The sequence below is a fragment of the Myotis lucifugus genome, unplaced genomic scaffold (assembly GCF_000147115.1).
Source record: "Myotis lucifugus unplaced genomic scaffold, Myoluc2.0 scaffold_113, whole genome shotgun sequence".
In the NCBI taxonomy this organism is placed as follows: Eukaryota; Metazoa; Chordata; class Mammalia; order Chiroptera; family Vespertilionidae; genus Myotis; species Myotis lucifugus.
This window is the reverse complement of record NW_005871161.1, coordinates 3,433,613-3,448,732: the sequence shown is the minus strand read 5'-3', so window position 1 is coordinate 3,448,732 and position 15,120 is coordinate 3,433,613. Positions and strand designations below refer to the sequence as shown.

Genomic DNA, 15,120 nt, shown 5'->3' with positions numbered 1-15,120 from the left:
GCTCTTTCTCATACTGCAGCTCACCCATACTGGTCTAGTTCTGTGGCTGTGGTTCCTTTGCCAACGTAAATCTTGGAGGCTCTTTGCTGCTGCTCTGATCTGACTCACTTACCTTGTGTCCTTAGGGCTCCTATTGTTCCCTGCTAGTGCTATTTGAGGAGGTGAAAAGACCTTTCCCTAGTGCCCCTAGGTCAGCGGTTCTCAACCTGTGGGTCGCGACCCCTTTGGGGTCGAATGACCCTTTCACAGGGGTTGCCTAAGACCATCAGAAAACACATATATAATTACATATTGTTTTTGTGATTAATCACTATGCTTTAATTATGTTCAATTTGTAACAATGAAAATACATCCTGCATATCAGATATTTACATTACGATTCATAACAGTAGCAAAATTACAGCTATGAAGTAGCAACAAAAATAATCTTATGGTTGTGGGTCACCACAACATGAGGAACTGTATTAAAGGGTCGCAGCATTAGGAAGGTTGAGAACCACTGCTCTAGATGGACAAAAGAATGCTTTACCTTAGCCGTAAATGATTCCTCTATTGGGTAAAAACACTTAAAATATCCCTCCCCTGTCCTGTTTCTCCAGTCCTGGGGTCCCTACTCAATTCTTTTTTTTTAAGTCTACCTTTTAGAATTCTATTTTGGTTATCGTTTGCATTTTTCTCTCATGTTTATAGTTGCACTTAATAAGGAGAAGCATGTTTTTGGGACCAGAAATTAATGTAAATTATTTTGATAGCCAATTCTTTAATAACTTGAAGTTGAGCATTGTTTCTACATGTTTCATAACATGTTATGTTCCTATGTCTAGTAACTACTTTTTCACTAATTATTCTTTTTTATAACTTTATTTTTATTGTTTACATTATTATAGATGTCCCCATGTCCCCCCAACCTTTGCCCACCTCCACCCAGCTCTTGACCCCCCTTCCCTCTAGCCATCACCACAATGTTGTCTATGTCCATCAGTTATGCAATACATTCTTTGTTCACTAATTATTCTTATTTCTTTTTTTAGTTTACACAAGATTTTTAAAATTATAAATATATTTATATCTTTTCCAGGTATGTTTGCTTTAAGTAAATCCTCTGCTTCTTGTATTTCTTTTAATTTCCCTACACTTGTCCTGGAATAATTTTTAAGAAAGTGCCATTATTTTAACTGGTAGATTGATTTGGAAAATGTTGAGTTATTGATAATAATAGTGTTATTATTATTTTAAATATTCAGGGAAAGGAAAGTAAAATGTACAATGGTATAATGGGAAAATAATACCTATTTTTATTTTGCAAAGAGTTTGAGTGAATTGGAGCCATTTTATTGACATGAAATTAGCACCCTGGGCAACATCTACAGGGTCATTTATTTGTAGACCTCCAAATGTTGCATATATGCTCAATAAATATTTTTAACTTAATAAATATAATGGGTTGAGCACTACATTTTACTGTAAATTTCGTGATTGTTCATTTTTGTCTAATATAGACCATAAGCTCAAGATAATCTCAGTAAATATGAATGGCAATGATGATACTGTGAGTGAACAAGGGACCACAGAATGGTAGAAAGAAGATGAACATTGATGGCTGTGTTTCTGCAATGTTAGATCATTTATTCCCCTGTCTTTCATAAAATATTTCTGACCACCAGGGAATAGTGAAAGATGGAAAAGACAGCACATCATTTCCAGATTTTGCAACCATAAAACTTTTGTGAACACACTGGTAATATCATTGTAATCTTTTTTTTTTAATTGTAGGTTCAAGTTCTTAGGAATGCTGGAGAAGAAGTGACCCTAACAGTGTCTTTTTTAAAAAGAGCACCTGCTTTCCTCAAACTCCCACTGAATGAAGATTGTGCATGTAAGCATTTATGAAGACTAGGTATAATCATCACATTTACTTTATAAATATTATTTCCTGACATTAATTAGTAATAGTAATTTCTTTTCCGATGTGGATTTCTGCCAGAATACTTTGAATACTTATGCAAAAAGAGCAGGTGTTATTTTTATTTCAGAATGTATTCATTATATTTACAGTTATTTTCCAATATTTAATTGGAGAAGCATTGTTTAGTTAAAAAATAAGTATCATAGCAAATATATGCATTGTGTATCTCTAGTAAGTATTATTAATGATATTTGATGAATATAATTTTTCTAACTGGAGAATGATCGACATTTATTTAACTACTGGACTTGCTAAACAAGCATTGACACATGCTTTCTGGATGAAAATGTGGAAACGTATGAATTTTCATAAGAGTTACTTAAAAATGTTTATATCATTTGCATACTATGAAATGTTTATTTCTAATATTTTTGCTAAAACTGTCAAAGAAGAATACATTTTTAACTCAGGCATAATTTGCATGCAATGAAATGCAAAGACGTTAAATGAATAGTATGAACAGTTCTAGCAAATACACATTTGTTTATTCCACATCTTGTAAAATCACAGAATGGCTCCTCCGTGCCTCTTCCCAGTAAATAACATCGCCAGAAACAACCATTGATTTCACATTTATCGTCATATACTTGTTTCTTTTAAAACTCGGTAGAGTAGAATCATACTGTATTTACTCTTTTATGACTGGCTTCTTTCATTATGTGCAATCATTGTTTTATATTTCAGTAGTTTGTTCATTTATATTGCTGTGTAATATTAGATTCTATTATATGAATATAGTACAGTTTGATATTGCATTATTCTGTTTATAGACAACAGAGCTATTGCCAGTATTTTGCTATTGTAGATTGAACTGCTATGAACATTCTTGTGTAGGTGTGGGAAGTTTTACAGTTTTATGTTGCAATTATAAGTATATAGAAATGGAACAGCTGAGTTATGGAATAGTATAATTAACTTGTTAACAAACTATCAAACATATTTCTAAAATAAGCATATATTTGAAGACCTCTCACTTTCTACTCCAGCAGTGTATGAGAGTTCTGGAGGCTCTACATTATTCAAATATTTGATGGTCAAAGATTATTTTTATCCATTATATTGATGTGTAGTGGTATCTTATTATAGTTTTAATTTGCACTTCTCAGAAGACTAATGATGATTAGCTCCTTATCATGTTCCATTTGCATATCTTATTGTCCATTTGCATATCTTATTTTGTAATGTGTCTACTCAAGCCTTTTTGTCCATTTTTCTATTATTATGTCTTTCTATGATTGCACTGCAAGAGTTTGAAAAATATACCAGGTAATCTGTATATAAGCCTTTGTCAGCTATATATGTTACATTTTCACTCCATCTGTGCATAACTATATTTTTTATCTAAAGTTGTCTTAGGTTTGTAGTTTTAAATTTTGATAAAACCTAATTTACCATTCTTTTTCTTGGTCATTTTTGTTGTATATGCTTATTCCTGTCTATATATTCTGTGAAAAATAATGGTCAAACCTGAGACCACAAAGATATTTACCTACATTTTTCCTAGCAGCCTGATAGCATTGAATTTTATAGTCCATCTTATATTAATTACTTTTTTGTGTCTGAAATAGCAATCAAGAATCAAGGAACCACTTTCTTATTTTCACTAATTTAGGTCTATTCTTGCAATAAAATCACACTGATGATTACTGCAGCATTATACAGACATACTCATTTTATCGCACTTCACTTTATTGAGCCTTGAAGATATTGTATTTTTTACAAACTGACGGTTTATAGTCACCCTGTGTGGAACAAGTCTATCGGTGCCATTTCTCTAACAGCCCTTGCTCGCTTCCTGAGCTGAAATTCAAGTTACATTATATCCATTACATAAAAGTTACCTGCAATCATTGGTGCTGCAAATCGTGATGCATAGACCATTCAGGGAGAAGTTAATGCTAAGGGATTCGAGTACATGTTGAAAAGACGGCAGATTTCCTTTTTGGGACTTTTCTGTCCCTCCTCCACACCCCCCCCCCCCCCACTGTTTGGGGCCATCGTCCTGCAGCACCATTCTGCCTTGTTCCTGTACAGGACATAGGTGATGGGCAAGGCCAGTCTCAGGAACCTGTGGTCCATAGGGAAGGCCGCCACTTCCGCCGCCATCACTTCTTGCTGCTCTTAGGGCCGCAGGGCCTGGGGTGCCGCTGGGGTGGGGGCGGCCCCTGATGCTAGACTTGCTGCCCCACCAGTCTCCGGACTCCCTCAGTGGTCTCTGTCTTGCTTTGGTCCCCAGAGGAGTTGGTGGTGGAGATCCCGCCCCTGTCTCAATTATTTTTATTTTTTTATATCCCTTGAAATATTATATATATATTTTATTCTATTGATGTGGTGACCATAAAAATATTGATTTTGAATGCCAAATCAAGCTGATATTCCTAGGAGAAACACCACATGGTCATGAAGTATTGTTTATTATTATTATTACTGGTTTTAATTTGCTAATATATTGTTAAGTTTCTTCTTTTATAAGTTTTGATAAGGTTTTTTCCCAATGGTTTTTGTCTATTTAAACTAAGTTGCCAATTCACAGAATTTGATATTTCATTTTATTCCATTCAAAATGGATAAAAGTTTTAAAGTAATTTGTGTGTGCATTACAAATATTATCTCATAAGAGAGATACAGATAAACATCAACAGGAAAAGTAGCTAAAACAAAATATGAAATCTTTAAGATTTAAAGAGTGGAAAAACCATATTCAGGCTAGTATAGGAAAAAGTGTATGATTCCCTTCTGAGTGCCAAGACAACTTAAGAATTTTAGAGTAATAAAAGTATAGAACAAAATCATTACATTTTCACACATCAGTTAATATATTAGGAGTGTTACTTTTGACCCTGATGTTTAAATTTAAGTATAATATTGCAAATGAAAATTGGGAGTCAATTACATTAATAGCTCATGTTTGTCAACATTAGCCATTCCAAAAAGCATATTATCTTTAGAAAAGCTTAAATGAAACAGAAATCAAGAAATATGTTTCTAGTCCTAATTTTAAAAATTACCAAATTGTGAAATCTTGAAAAATGAAAAATATTTAAAACACCAATAGCTCATCTTTAAAAAATAAATATTGATAGGTCTCAGTTTTTTGTTGCAGTTTTGCAAAAGTAGATAGTGGCAATAAGGGTACTTCCAAGTATAGTATTTACTAAGAGATCTTGTAAAAACAGGACACAGAAAACCTTTTTTGCATCTAAAGGTAGGATTTGCCAGGAGGCTGAAACATGACATTATATAGAACTTTGATGACAAACAAAACCCTGCACTATTAAGTATAATAAATATAGTTCACTTTGGAGAGTGGGGGTGGGAGGTTGGGGGGCAATGGGGGGGTAAGGACACATATGTAATACCTTAATCAAGAAAGAAAAAAATAAAATTCTATACTACTTTTATAAGGTTGTTTATTTTCCTTAATAAAGCCTTCCCTTTTCTGAAATCAAAGATCAATATTTTCGGGTCTCTTTGTACCCCGATAACTTCAGTCAATGGGTTAACTTGGAAAACTCTGACTTTGATATAAGTGAAATAGAATTTTATTTTACTACCTGACTTGATTGATATAATTGAGCATAATAAAATATAACAGTGTAGCCCTGACCGGTTTGTCTCAGCGGGTAAAGCATCAGCCTGCGGACTGAAGGGTCCCAGGTTCGATTCCGGTCAAGGGCATGTACCCTGGTTGCGGGCACATCCCCAGTGGGGGTTGTGCAGGAGGCAGCTGATCGATGTTTCTCTCTCATCGATGTTTCTAGCTCTCTATTCCTCTCCCTTCCTCTCTGTAAAAAAAAATCAATAAGATATATTTAAAAAATAAAATAAAATATAACAGTGTAGCATGCATTCGTCTAGAGCAGTGGTCGGCAAACCACGGCTCGCCAGCCACATGCGGCTCTTTGGCCCCTGGAGTATGGCTCTTCCACTAAATACCACGTGCGGGCGCGCATGTACAGTGCAATTGAAACTTCGTGGCCCATGCGCAGAAGTCGGTTTTCGGCCTGGGCGAGTCTCTTTTGAAGAAGTGGCGTTAGAAGAAGTGGGGGTACGTTCGCTGAGGTCGACCCCTCAGATTGAGGACGTTTTTATCAAAGGCCAGCTTAGGAGTACCCTAAATATGTTAATAACAATGTACCTACCTATATAGTTTAAGTTTAAAAAATTTGTCTCTCAAAAGAAATTTCAATCGTTGTACTGTTGATATTTGGCTCTGTTGACTAATGAGTTTGCCGACCACCGGTCTAGAGCACTTTGGCATTCTGACCAGTGGGGTGTTGTGTTTTTGTTTCCTGTAGGTGCACCAAGCGACCAGAGTAGTGGCACCTCCTCTCCTCTGTGTGACAGTGGCTTACATCTCAACTATCATCCCAATAATACAGTAAGATGACTGAAGCATGGTTCATAGTAATAAGGAGGCTAACACCAAAAGCCCCCCCAAACATGTATATTTATAGTTTGCAGAACCTGATATTGAATCTGGTTTGAAATCCTTGGTGGCTTCATAATTTAAGTATTATCATAAGCCAGGAAGGAAAACATAACTAGGTCAGTTATTTTTCTCCTCTGAGGTCTGAAAGCTGGAGAGACTTTTAGCTGCAAGAGGTCATGCATAACATCTTATAATCATTTTATGACATTGCATATTATATGTAATTTCATGCTCTAAATGATTTGCCATGATTTTTATCATTTTTCTACTGAAATTACTTAGCTAAAAGGAGCTATTTTATTTGCCACTTTTTAGATTTTCTTAACCATCTTCATGCATATCAGGAAATTAATGTAAAATGAGAAAAATCTAACCCATACATCATGTTAGTCTATAATGAATGTTAAGCTATACATACATTTAATGATTGATAAAATCAGCATGTGAGTTTTTTATATATTTAATGAAATTTTTTTAAATTTTTCACTTATATTTTGGAATAAACAGGTTTTATTTGAATTTTATAATTTTTTAAACCTTTTAAAACATTCATGTATTCTAAATACAAAACAATCCTTTCTGGTTATATGTAAAACTAACAATTATCCTCTGTGCTTACAAACATGAAGTCTAACAGAGCTAACAGTAAGAGGCTTTTATTTTTTTACTAGAGGCCCAGTGCACGACATTCATGCACTGGGTGGGGGTGGGGGGGCGGTCCCTCAGCCCGGTCTGTGCCCTCTCAAAGTTTGGGAACACTCAGCGGACATCCCCCAAGGGGTCCTTAGCTCTGCCTTGGAGGTGTGAGAAGCTCCCACAACCTCCACTGCACTCACCAACTGTGAGCCCGGCTTCTGGCTGAGTGGCGCTCCCCCTGTGGGAGCGCACTGACCACGCGGGGGCAGCTCCTGCATTGACCATCTGCCCCCTGGTGGTCAGTGCGCGTCATAGTGAAAAGTCGTTCCACCATTCAGTTGATTTGCATATTAGCCTTTTATTATATAGGATTCCACATATTGGGCTAGAAGACGTATAGGTGCTTCTGCTGGAAAGGTAGGGAAACAATGCTCTAAGTCAGTGGTTGTCAACCTTCCTAATGCCGCCACCCTCATGTTGTGGTGACCCCCAATTTCATTGTTACAAATTGAACATAATTAAAGCATAGTGATTAATTACAAAAACAATATGTAATTATATATGTGTTTTCCGATGGTCTTAGGTGACCCCTGTGAAAGGGTCGTTTGACCCCCAAAGGGGTCGCGACCCACAGGTTGAGAACCGCTGATCTAATGCATCTAAAAAAGCTTTAGTTTTGTTTGTTTTTTTTGTAAGAGGAGTCTTGTGATAGCTTTATCTTTGGAAATAAGTACAATAAAATACAGATAATTTACATAATTTGCCCGTAGGTTAAAGGACTAGTCAGTTAGGAGATTGGGATTTTGAAACCAGGTGGTCTGATTCTGATTTGGAGCCTAAATCCTCTTCCCCCTGTTGTACTGCCACCCAAATGACCCCATGCTGACCATCTACCATATCGTACATGAAGACCAGGAGAAAGATTCATATGAAACCCATGTTTGTGTTTTTGCAGTCGCCAGATAAGCTTTAAGCGCATCTGTCTTGCATCAAAAGACAGGTGTCTTACACTGAAGTGTTCACTAACCGAAGGGGGCCTCTCACCGAGAGGTCTTAGCCACTTCACCCTTCTGAGTGTTCTCAACTCTTTCCAGGATGTAGTAGATTTGTCTGTACACAATTGCTGTCAATTAACATAATAATGCCAAGAATAATTCAACCTTTAATGATAATGGTGTGGTGGACATTTTTTTCAATTTCCTAAGCAATTTTAAATAAATTAATATTCAAAAGAAAAGGTGATTAAAATAGAACCTCTTTCTAACACTGTCATTCAGAAATTATAGAGAAATCAGTATCAACAGTCCCCTCATCAAATTAAGCCTTGGCCTCTTACAACCCATGACAGCTTCAATGTCAACATTACGCCATGTGCTACTGCCACAAAGAAAATTTAACAATGAAGCTCATATAATGATAGAAGCATAAATCAAGATTAAATGGAAAGCTCCATTATATTCAAATCATCTCCTCTATACATAAGAAAAAAAATCCAAACTTCTAATGAAACATAAAATACATGTGATTTTACATCAGCAGTATTTGATTAACATGACATTAAATACAAGAAAATACAAACATTTGATAAACATGAAGTTAAAATAATGGACAAGTATTTCTTTGAGTAGTTTTTAAAAGTTGTTTGATAAGAAAATTTATTATACTCAAAAATATTTGCCAGTAACTGATAAATCACAGGCACTTATAAGGGTTCTGTGCTTAGCAGATACTCAGAAAATACTGGCTAATTGAATTAAGTACAACTTATTTTTATTTGTCACTTATGAGTTCATTGCCATTTTAGTTTTGCCCTGTCTTTCCCGTTTGTGGATGAATTCAGTTTTGTCACACATTTATTTTTTCTTCCATCTCCATCCCCATTTTTGGCACGCTTTTCTACCATCCTTAATCTCAGTGATGTACTCCTGCATTTTCAGTTAGAATTCCATTCATAAAGAAGTTAAAAAATATAATTTCATTGTTAATGAATATGGACTTCTCCTTGTGGTAATCTGTAAATACCTTCTGATTATTTAGGGGAAAATATATCCCCCATAAGGATTTGTGAAATAGAAACTCAAAACACAGAAAGAAAGAAAAAAGACACTAGTGAATGTTGGAATTCTTTTCAGGACACATTATCATGTTCTTCATGGCCAACTTCTCCAGGCTTGAGATGGGAAAAGCGATGGTGTGACCTTAGACTGCTCCCTCTACTTCATTCTCGTTTCTCTCAGTATGTGCCCGGGACAGATTTGAGTCGGTGAGTTCATGTTACTAAGTTCCGATTTTTTCTTAATTCAAACAGGGACCTTTAGTCAAACTCTTAATATAGGATGCCTTCTGGTTCTTATTTTCATAGTAGAGGACCACAGATTCGTGTACCAGTGGAGTCCCTCGGCCTGGCCTGCAGATTGTGAGAGGGTGCAGGCCAGGCCGAGGGACCCCGCTGGTGCACGATCAGGACTGGGGAGGGACCGCAGGAGGGCTCTAGGGCATGTCCAGCCCATCTTGCCCAGTCCCAATCGGCCGGACCCCAGCAGCAAGCTAACCTACTGGTCGGAGCATTTGCCCCCTGGTGGTCATTGCACATCAGAGCGACTGGTCAAAGGGTTAAATGAACGGTGGGACACTTAGCATATTAGGCTGTTATTATATAGGATATTTCTGGTAGTATGAAGAAGAATTAGGAAAAAATAGTATAACACAGTAAAACATTTATTAATCTGATTAAAAAAAAACAGCACTTAAAACCCTGACTCTAATAATAGTTTTGTAATGGATTCAGTGTCTTTAATAGATATAGTTTAATGGAATTTTTATATTTCTTCTTGTGTTCTTTTTAATAAAATATTTCTCAAGGAAAGTGTATAATTTAGTTGATAGCAAAATTATTTTCATATAGTTTATAATAGTCTCATAGTTTTAGTTTCTTAAATAAGTGTAGGAACACTAGTGATGTCTTACTTATCATTCTTGAAATTTGTTTTTTCTCTTTTATCTTGGTTGTTTATCTAGGGGATTGTAAATTTTATTTATTTTTTTTCAAAGGACTAATTTGGGGCTTTGTTGAAGCTATTCTTTATGTGTACATATTGTAAATCATTAGTTTCGGCTTCTTTTTTTGTGTTGTTTCCATTCCTTCAATTCTTTGGCTTGCTTTTCTGTTCTTGCAGTTTCTTGAGATGGAAGTTCTAGGGGCCTAGAAAGTTTTCTGTAAAGAGTGGTATAGTAAATATTTTAGGCTTTGCAGGCCTTAATGTCTCTGTCACAACTATTCAATCCTGCCCTTTACAATAAAAACTGCCATACATAATATATAAATGAATGGGTATGGCTCTGTTCCAATAAAACTTTATTTATAAAAACAGACGACAGGCTAGATTTAGCCCATAGGCCACAGTTTTGCCAAACCCTCATTTGATCATTAATTTTTCAGATTATTTTCCTAATATATGTAATCAGAACTAGACATTTCCATCAAAGTTTGCTTCAGCTATACTCACAGTTTTAGGGTTACATCTTAGTTTATTTATAGTGTTTTTGAATATAACATTTCCCATAGTTTTCTGGGTAGTGTTCTACATTCGTTCTTCAGTATACATGCATATCTTCTGACACTACCGGTACTGACAATTTATCACTTTGAATGAAGTACAGAAACATTCATTCCATTTAGGCCCTTTTATCCTCCCTAAGTTGTAAGTAAAATTATCTTAGTTTCCTAATCATACATCAAGCTTTTAGCGATTGAATGAATTACACTCAATAAATAATACAGTAATAAGCAGTTGTAAACATAGCGCTATGCAGAGTGGCTAGCACAGCAATTCAGATTCAAGAATACATTTATTGTTCACTCCTTCACTCAATAAAAGTTTATTTCATGTCTGTGACTGGGAGATGTTGTGTTTGGTTCCGTCTCTAAAGAAGCTCACAGGCAGTGGAAATAGTAAGGATCCAAAAGAAAAGACAAATAATTGTTCTACAATGACAAATATAGAAGATTATTTAGCTCAAAAACTAGGAAACAATTTGTTGGTTGGTTTTGCCAAGGTCCATCATTTTAACTTCAATGAGCTAATACTTCTCATTTTTATCAGTGATGAGATGTTATGTATTTTCTATGGTAATTAATTCATACTGTATGTCTTAATATATGTTTAATTTCATATTATATTTCATAATTATTTTATATCACTTTTTAGACATAAGTAAAAGGTCTAACATATGTCTATTTTCAATTCCGAAATGTCAAAATATTGAAGAAAATTGCACTGTCAGGGAATTAGAAGGAGCAATAGAGGTTTGTGAACTTTGGCTGATCTTTTAACCTCTAAGCTTTATTTTTTGTGTGTGAAAAGTGAGCATAATGAATATAATAGTATATATATATATATATAATATATACATAATGTATATTTGAGGTTTGGAAAAAGTATTTATCTCTTCACTTTTAGTGCTTAGCATGCTTTATGGTTCAAAAGTGTTTGTATATTATATTATTTGTTTTTTTAATTTATCTTCTTGTTAAAAGTATTACATATGTCTCTTTCCCCCTCCCCCCTCACTGATCCCTTTAACCCCGCACTAACCCCGTCCATCCAAGACCTGCCGCACTGTTGTCTGTGTCCATGAACTGAATGAGAAATAGAATAAATTACTGAAATCACTAACCTGAGTGCTTCTTTTTATTTTTTATTCAACACCTTCCCAAATAACCAAATCAAGTAAATGGCATATTTTCAATATCTTTTGAGTAAATATTTCTTCCTACATACCCAGAACCACTCTCTAGAAACTGATTCTTATCATTGTTCATCTTGAGTAATTTACTATTATTATTATTTTTTGTTAATCCTCACCAGAGGATATTTTTCCCCCATTGATTTTTAGAGAGAGTGGAAGGGAGGGGAGAGACAGAGAGAAACATCGATGTGAGAGAGACACATTTGATTGGTTGCCTCTCTCATGCACCCTGTCCAGGGCCAGGGATTGAGCCTGCAACCAAGGTACCTGCCCTTGACTGGAATCAAACCCAGGACACTCAGTCCATTAGCCGATGCTCTAACCACTGAGAAAAACCGGCGAGGGCCATTTTGAGTAATTCAATATCCTTCTTATATCTCTCTTAACCTTATTAAGTTTTCCACCTTTTTTAACCACCACAGAGATATCGTTCTAAAATACAAATGAGATCCTTTCATACATTCCAATGCTTCAGCTTTCAAGATTATATAGAAATGTTGCAGCATGGCTTGCAAAGACCTTTTTTTAAATTAGTACTGAGTTTTTGAGAGAGAGAGAGAGAGAGAGAGAGAGAGAGAGAGAGAGAGAGACATCAATTGATCAAATGGTTGTCTTCTGCATGTGTCCTGATTGGAGATCAAACCCACAACCTAAGTATGTGTCCTGACCAGAACCTGCCACCTTTTGGTCTATATTATTCTCAGTTTCCTTTAGGGAAAATTGGGGCCCTGTTGACCAATTAATCAATACTCTAATTCATTCAATAGTAGAGGCAAAATCATGCCCCAAAACAGTAATCTTTTTAATCAATCTATTTTACTCAACACCTTCCCAAATAACCAAATCAAGTAAGAGATCGTATGTAAACAAGGAAGCTCTTCAAATACTTCACTTCTATTTATGATAGGGTTTCCATCAAGCCAACCTGAAAAGTAGAGACAGATGTCAAAAGTGATATATGTTAATATACAGCCTTGGATTTATGAAAGGTTAAGTCCTTCAGAATTTTATCTAGGACTTATGTCACATATATGATTACATAAATTGCAGATTTGATCTAAGTGTATTAACTCCAGTCAGCTAAAAATATCAAACTGCCGTGATTCATTTAAAACAGAATGAACAAATATGCCCAATACACACTTTAATTCATGGTACATGAAGCAATAGTTACGGTAATCAGAAAGTGGAAGGAAAGAAATGTATATTGCTAAAGTCAAATTAGTTCTCATTTTCCTAGGATGGCTGAGCTTCTGTGTAGATATTTTAGTCTTACTCGCTGTTGAATCTAAAATTAAACCTAAGAAAATCATGGAACATTACATTCTTTTTGTGCCATGCATATTTTTGTCACAAATTTAGAAGAAGATTACACAAACAATAGTTGTACTTTTTAAAGGGTTTTCATGTAGTTTTAAGGTAAACCAAACATGTATATTTAAATACTTCTTTATTATCAGTTGAAAGTGCTTGGTCAAGAATATCAGAGCAAATTTCTCTAAAAATGTTAATAATTTAGATGCAGAGCGTTTTAGAGGCAAAAGGCTTTTGCCAAGTGCACAGTTCTGAGTAGGATTTCAAAGCAGTGTGTCCATTTTCTAAAGTTTGTTGTGTTGTACAAAAGAATAATTCTCAAGCATGAGACATTAGAGTGCCTTCAGTTTATTTTGGGATTTTTGTCTATTTCTGTTCATCAAGCTTATATCTAAACATAGTAACTTGATACAGAAAAAATAAATATTAGAGTTGCACAGAGTTGCTTTAAATTCTATAGCACTTGGCAAACAATTTACAATGGCATTGTTTAATTTTCTCCCACAACAACAACAATAAAATCAACAAAAGTTTATAGACATATTTACGTAGACTGGTTATTACATTTTGAGGAAAAGTTTAATTGTTATTGAAATCCACAACATTCACATAATTTAGAGTATGAGCATTTAGACCAGAAGAGGAGCTACAAGAACCTCTTTTCCACACCAAATTTGAAAAGACAAGAAAACTAGGACTGAAAGTGGTTTAACAATTAACAAAAATGCTGCAGCTTATAATATCAAGTGATTTTTTTACATGATGTTTAATATTGGAGTTTTTTATGTGATCTTTCAATTATAAATAAGATGCATTGAAAATGTTAAGAGGAGCCCGGGCCAGTTTTCTCAATGGTTAGAGCACCAGCCCTTGGACCGAAAGCTCATGGGTTCGCTTCCAGTTCAAGGGCACATACCTTGGTTGCAGGATCAATCCCCCACCTGGTTTGGGCTCTACGGGAGGCAACCAGTGTATCGCACATCAATGTTTCAAATAATAAACTTCTATGTATCATTTTCTGGCAAACTGGGAAAGAGTCCTAAAATATCGTAGATGTACTTCTATTTACATAATATATATTTAATAACTCAAAAATGTCTTCAAATGTATCTGAATCTCAAGATGCTTTCTGAGAATTCAAAATTACATGTTATCTTAGTTTATCTTTAGTCTTCTATTTAAAAACAGATATTAAGAGTAGCAAACAAGTCTGGACTTGAAGCTGTATTTATATAGTTTGAGGGAAGAATTTTTCAACAGATTTGATGTCAAGCTGCAAATAGATACATGAGATGACATTTTGATCTGATCTGTGCTGACATATCTGCAGGCAGAATGCTTTTCAAGTCATTGCTGTGGACGGGGTCTGCAGTGGGATCATTCAGTGCCTCTCTGCTGACGACTGCATCGACTGGCTGCAAGCAATAGCAACTAATATTTCAAACCTCACAAAGCACAATGTAAGTAGTGATTCAAGTATTACCTGGCCGTACAGTTTCTCACTTTGGTAAATTTCTTTTAAAAATACACACACACATGCACACACACACACACACACGTATATATAACTTTATACCAACTAGTTGATGTTCAACTAAGAAAATCCATCATGAAAGCTTTCTGGAATACTGACCAGAAAGTAGCCAAATGTATCAGTTCAAGAATACTTTCACACATAGGTTTCCATCCAGAAACGTGCTAAACATCTGCATTAGTTAAATAATTGAAAATATAGATTTAGCATGTAGTCACTTTATATATAAAATATATATAGATAGATATGTGCGTGCATGTGTGTGTTTGTGTGTGTGTATACAGAAGTATTCTGGAATGAAACAATACTAAATTTCAAGTATTGTTGATTTTCCTTTAGTGACCTTAGAATCACAGGTAGAAATTTTTGAAGTGGTGGGAGGAGGGATGAAAAGAGTTGGCATATAGACTGAAGATCTTACCTAAGACTACACTGGCACTGGAGCAGTCAGAGATGTTCTTGAGGGAAATGGTAATTCGCACATTAGAG

General features: G+C 35.2%; 1 protein-coding gene across 1 annotated transcript in view; it reads left to right on the top strand.

The window, feature by feature from the left end:
• The window catches only part of SNTG1 (syntrophin gamma 1), a 74,314-nt gene that overhangs the window by 34,208 nt on the left and 24,986 nt on the right, over positions 1 to 15,120 (top strand). Inside the window, exons 9-12 of the mRNA XM_023757776.1 lie at positions 1,774 to 1,876; positions 6,265 to 6,347; positions 9,167 to 9,297; positions 14,428 to 14,557. Coding sequence (XP_023613544.1) covers positions 1,774 to 1,876; positions 6,265 to 6,347; positions 9,167 to 9,297; positions 14,428 to 14,557 — 447 coding nt within the window. The remainder of the gene's footprint in view (positions 1 to 1,773; positions 1,877 to 6,264; positions 6,348 to 9,166; positions 9,298 to 14,427; positions 14,558 to 15,120) is intronic.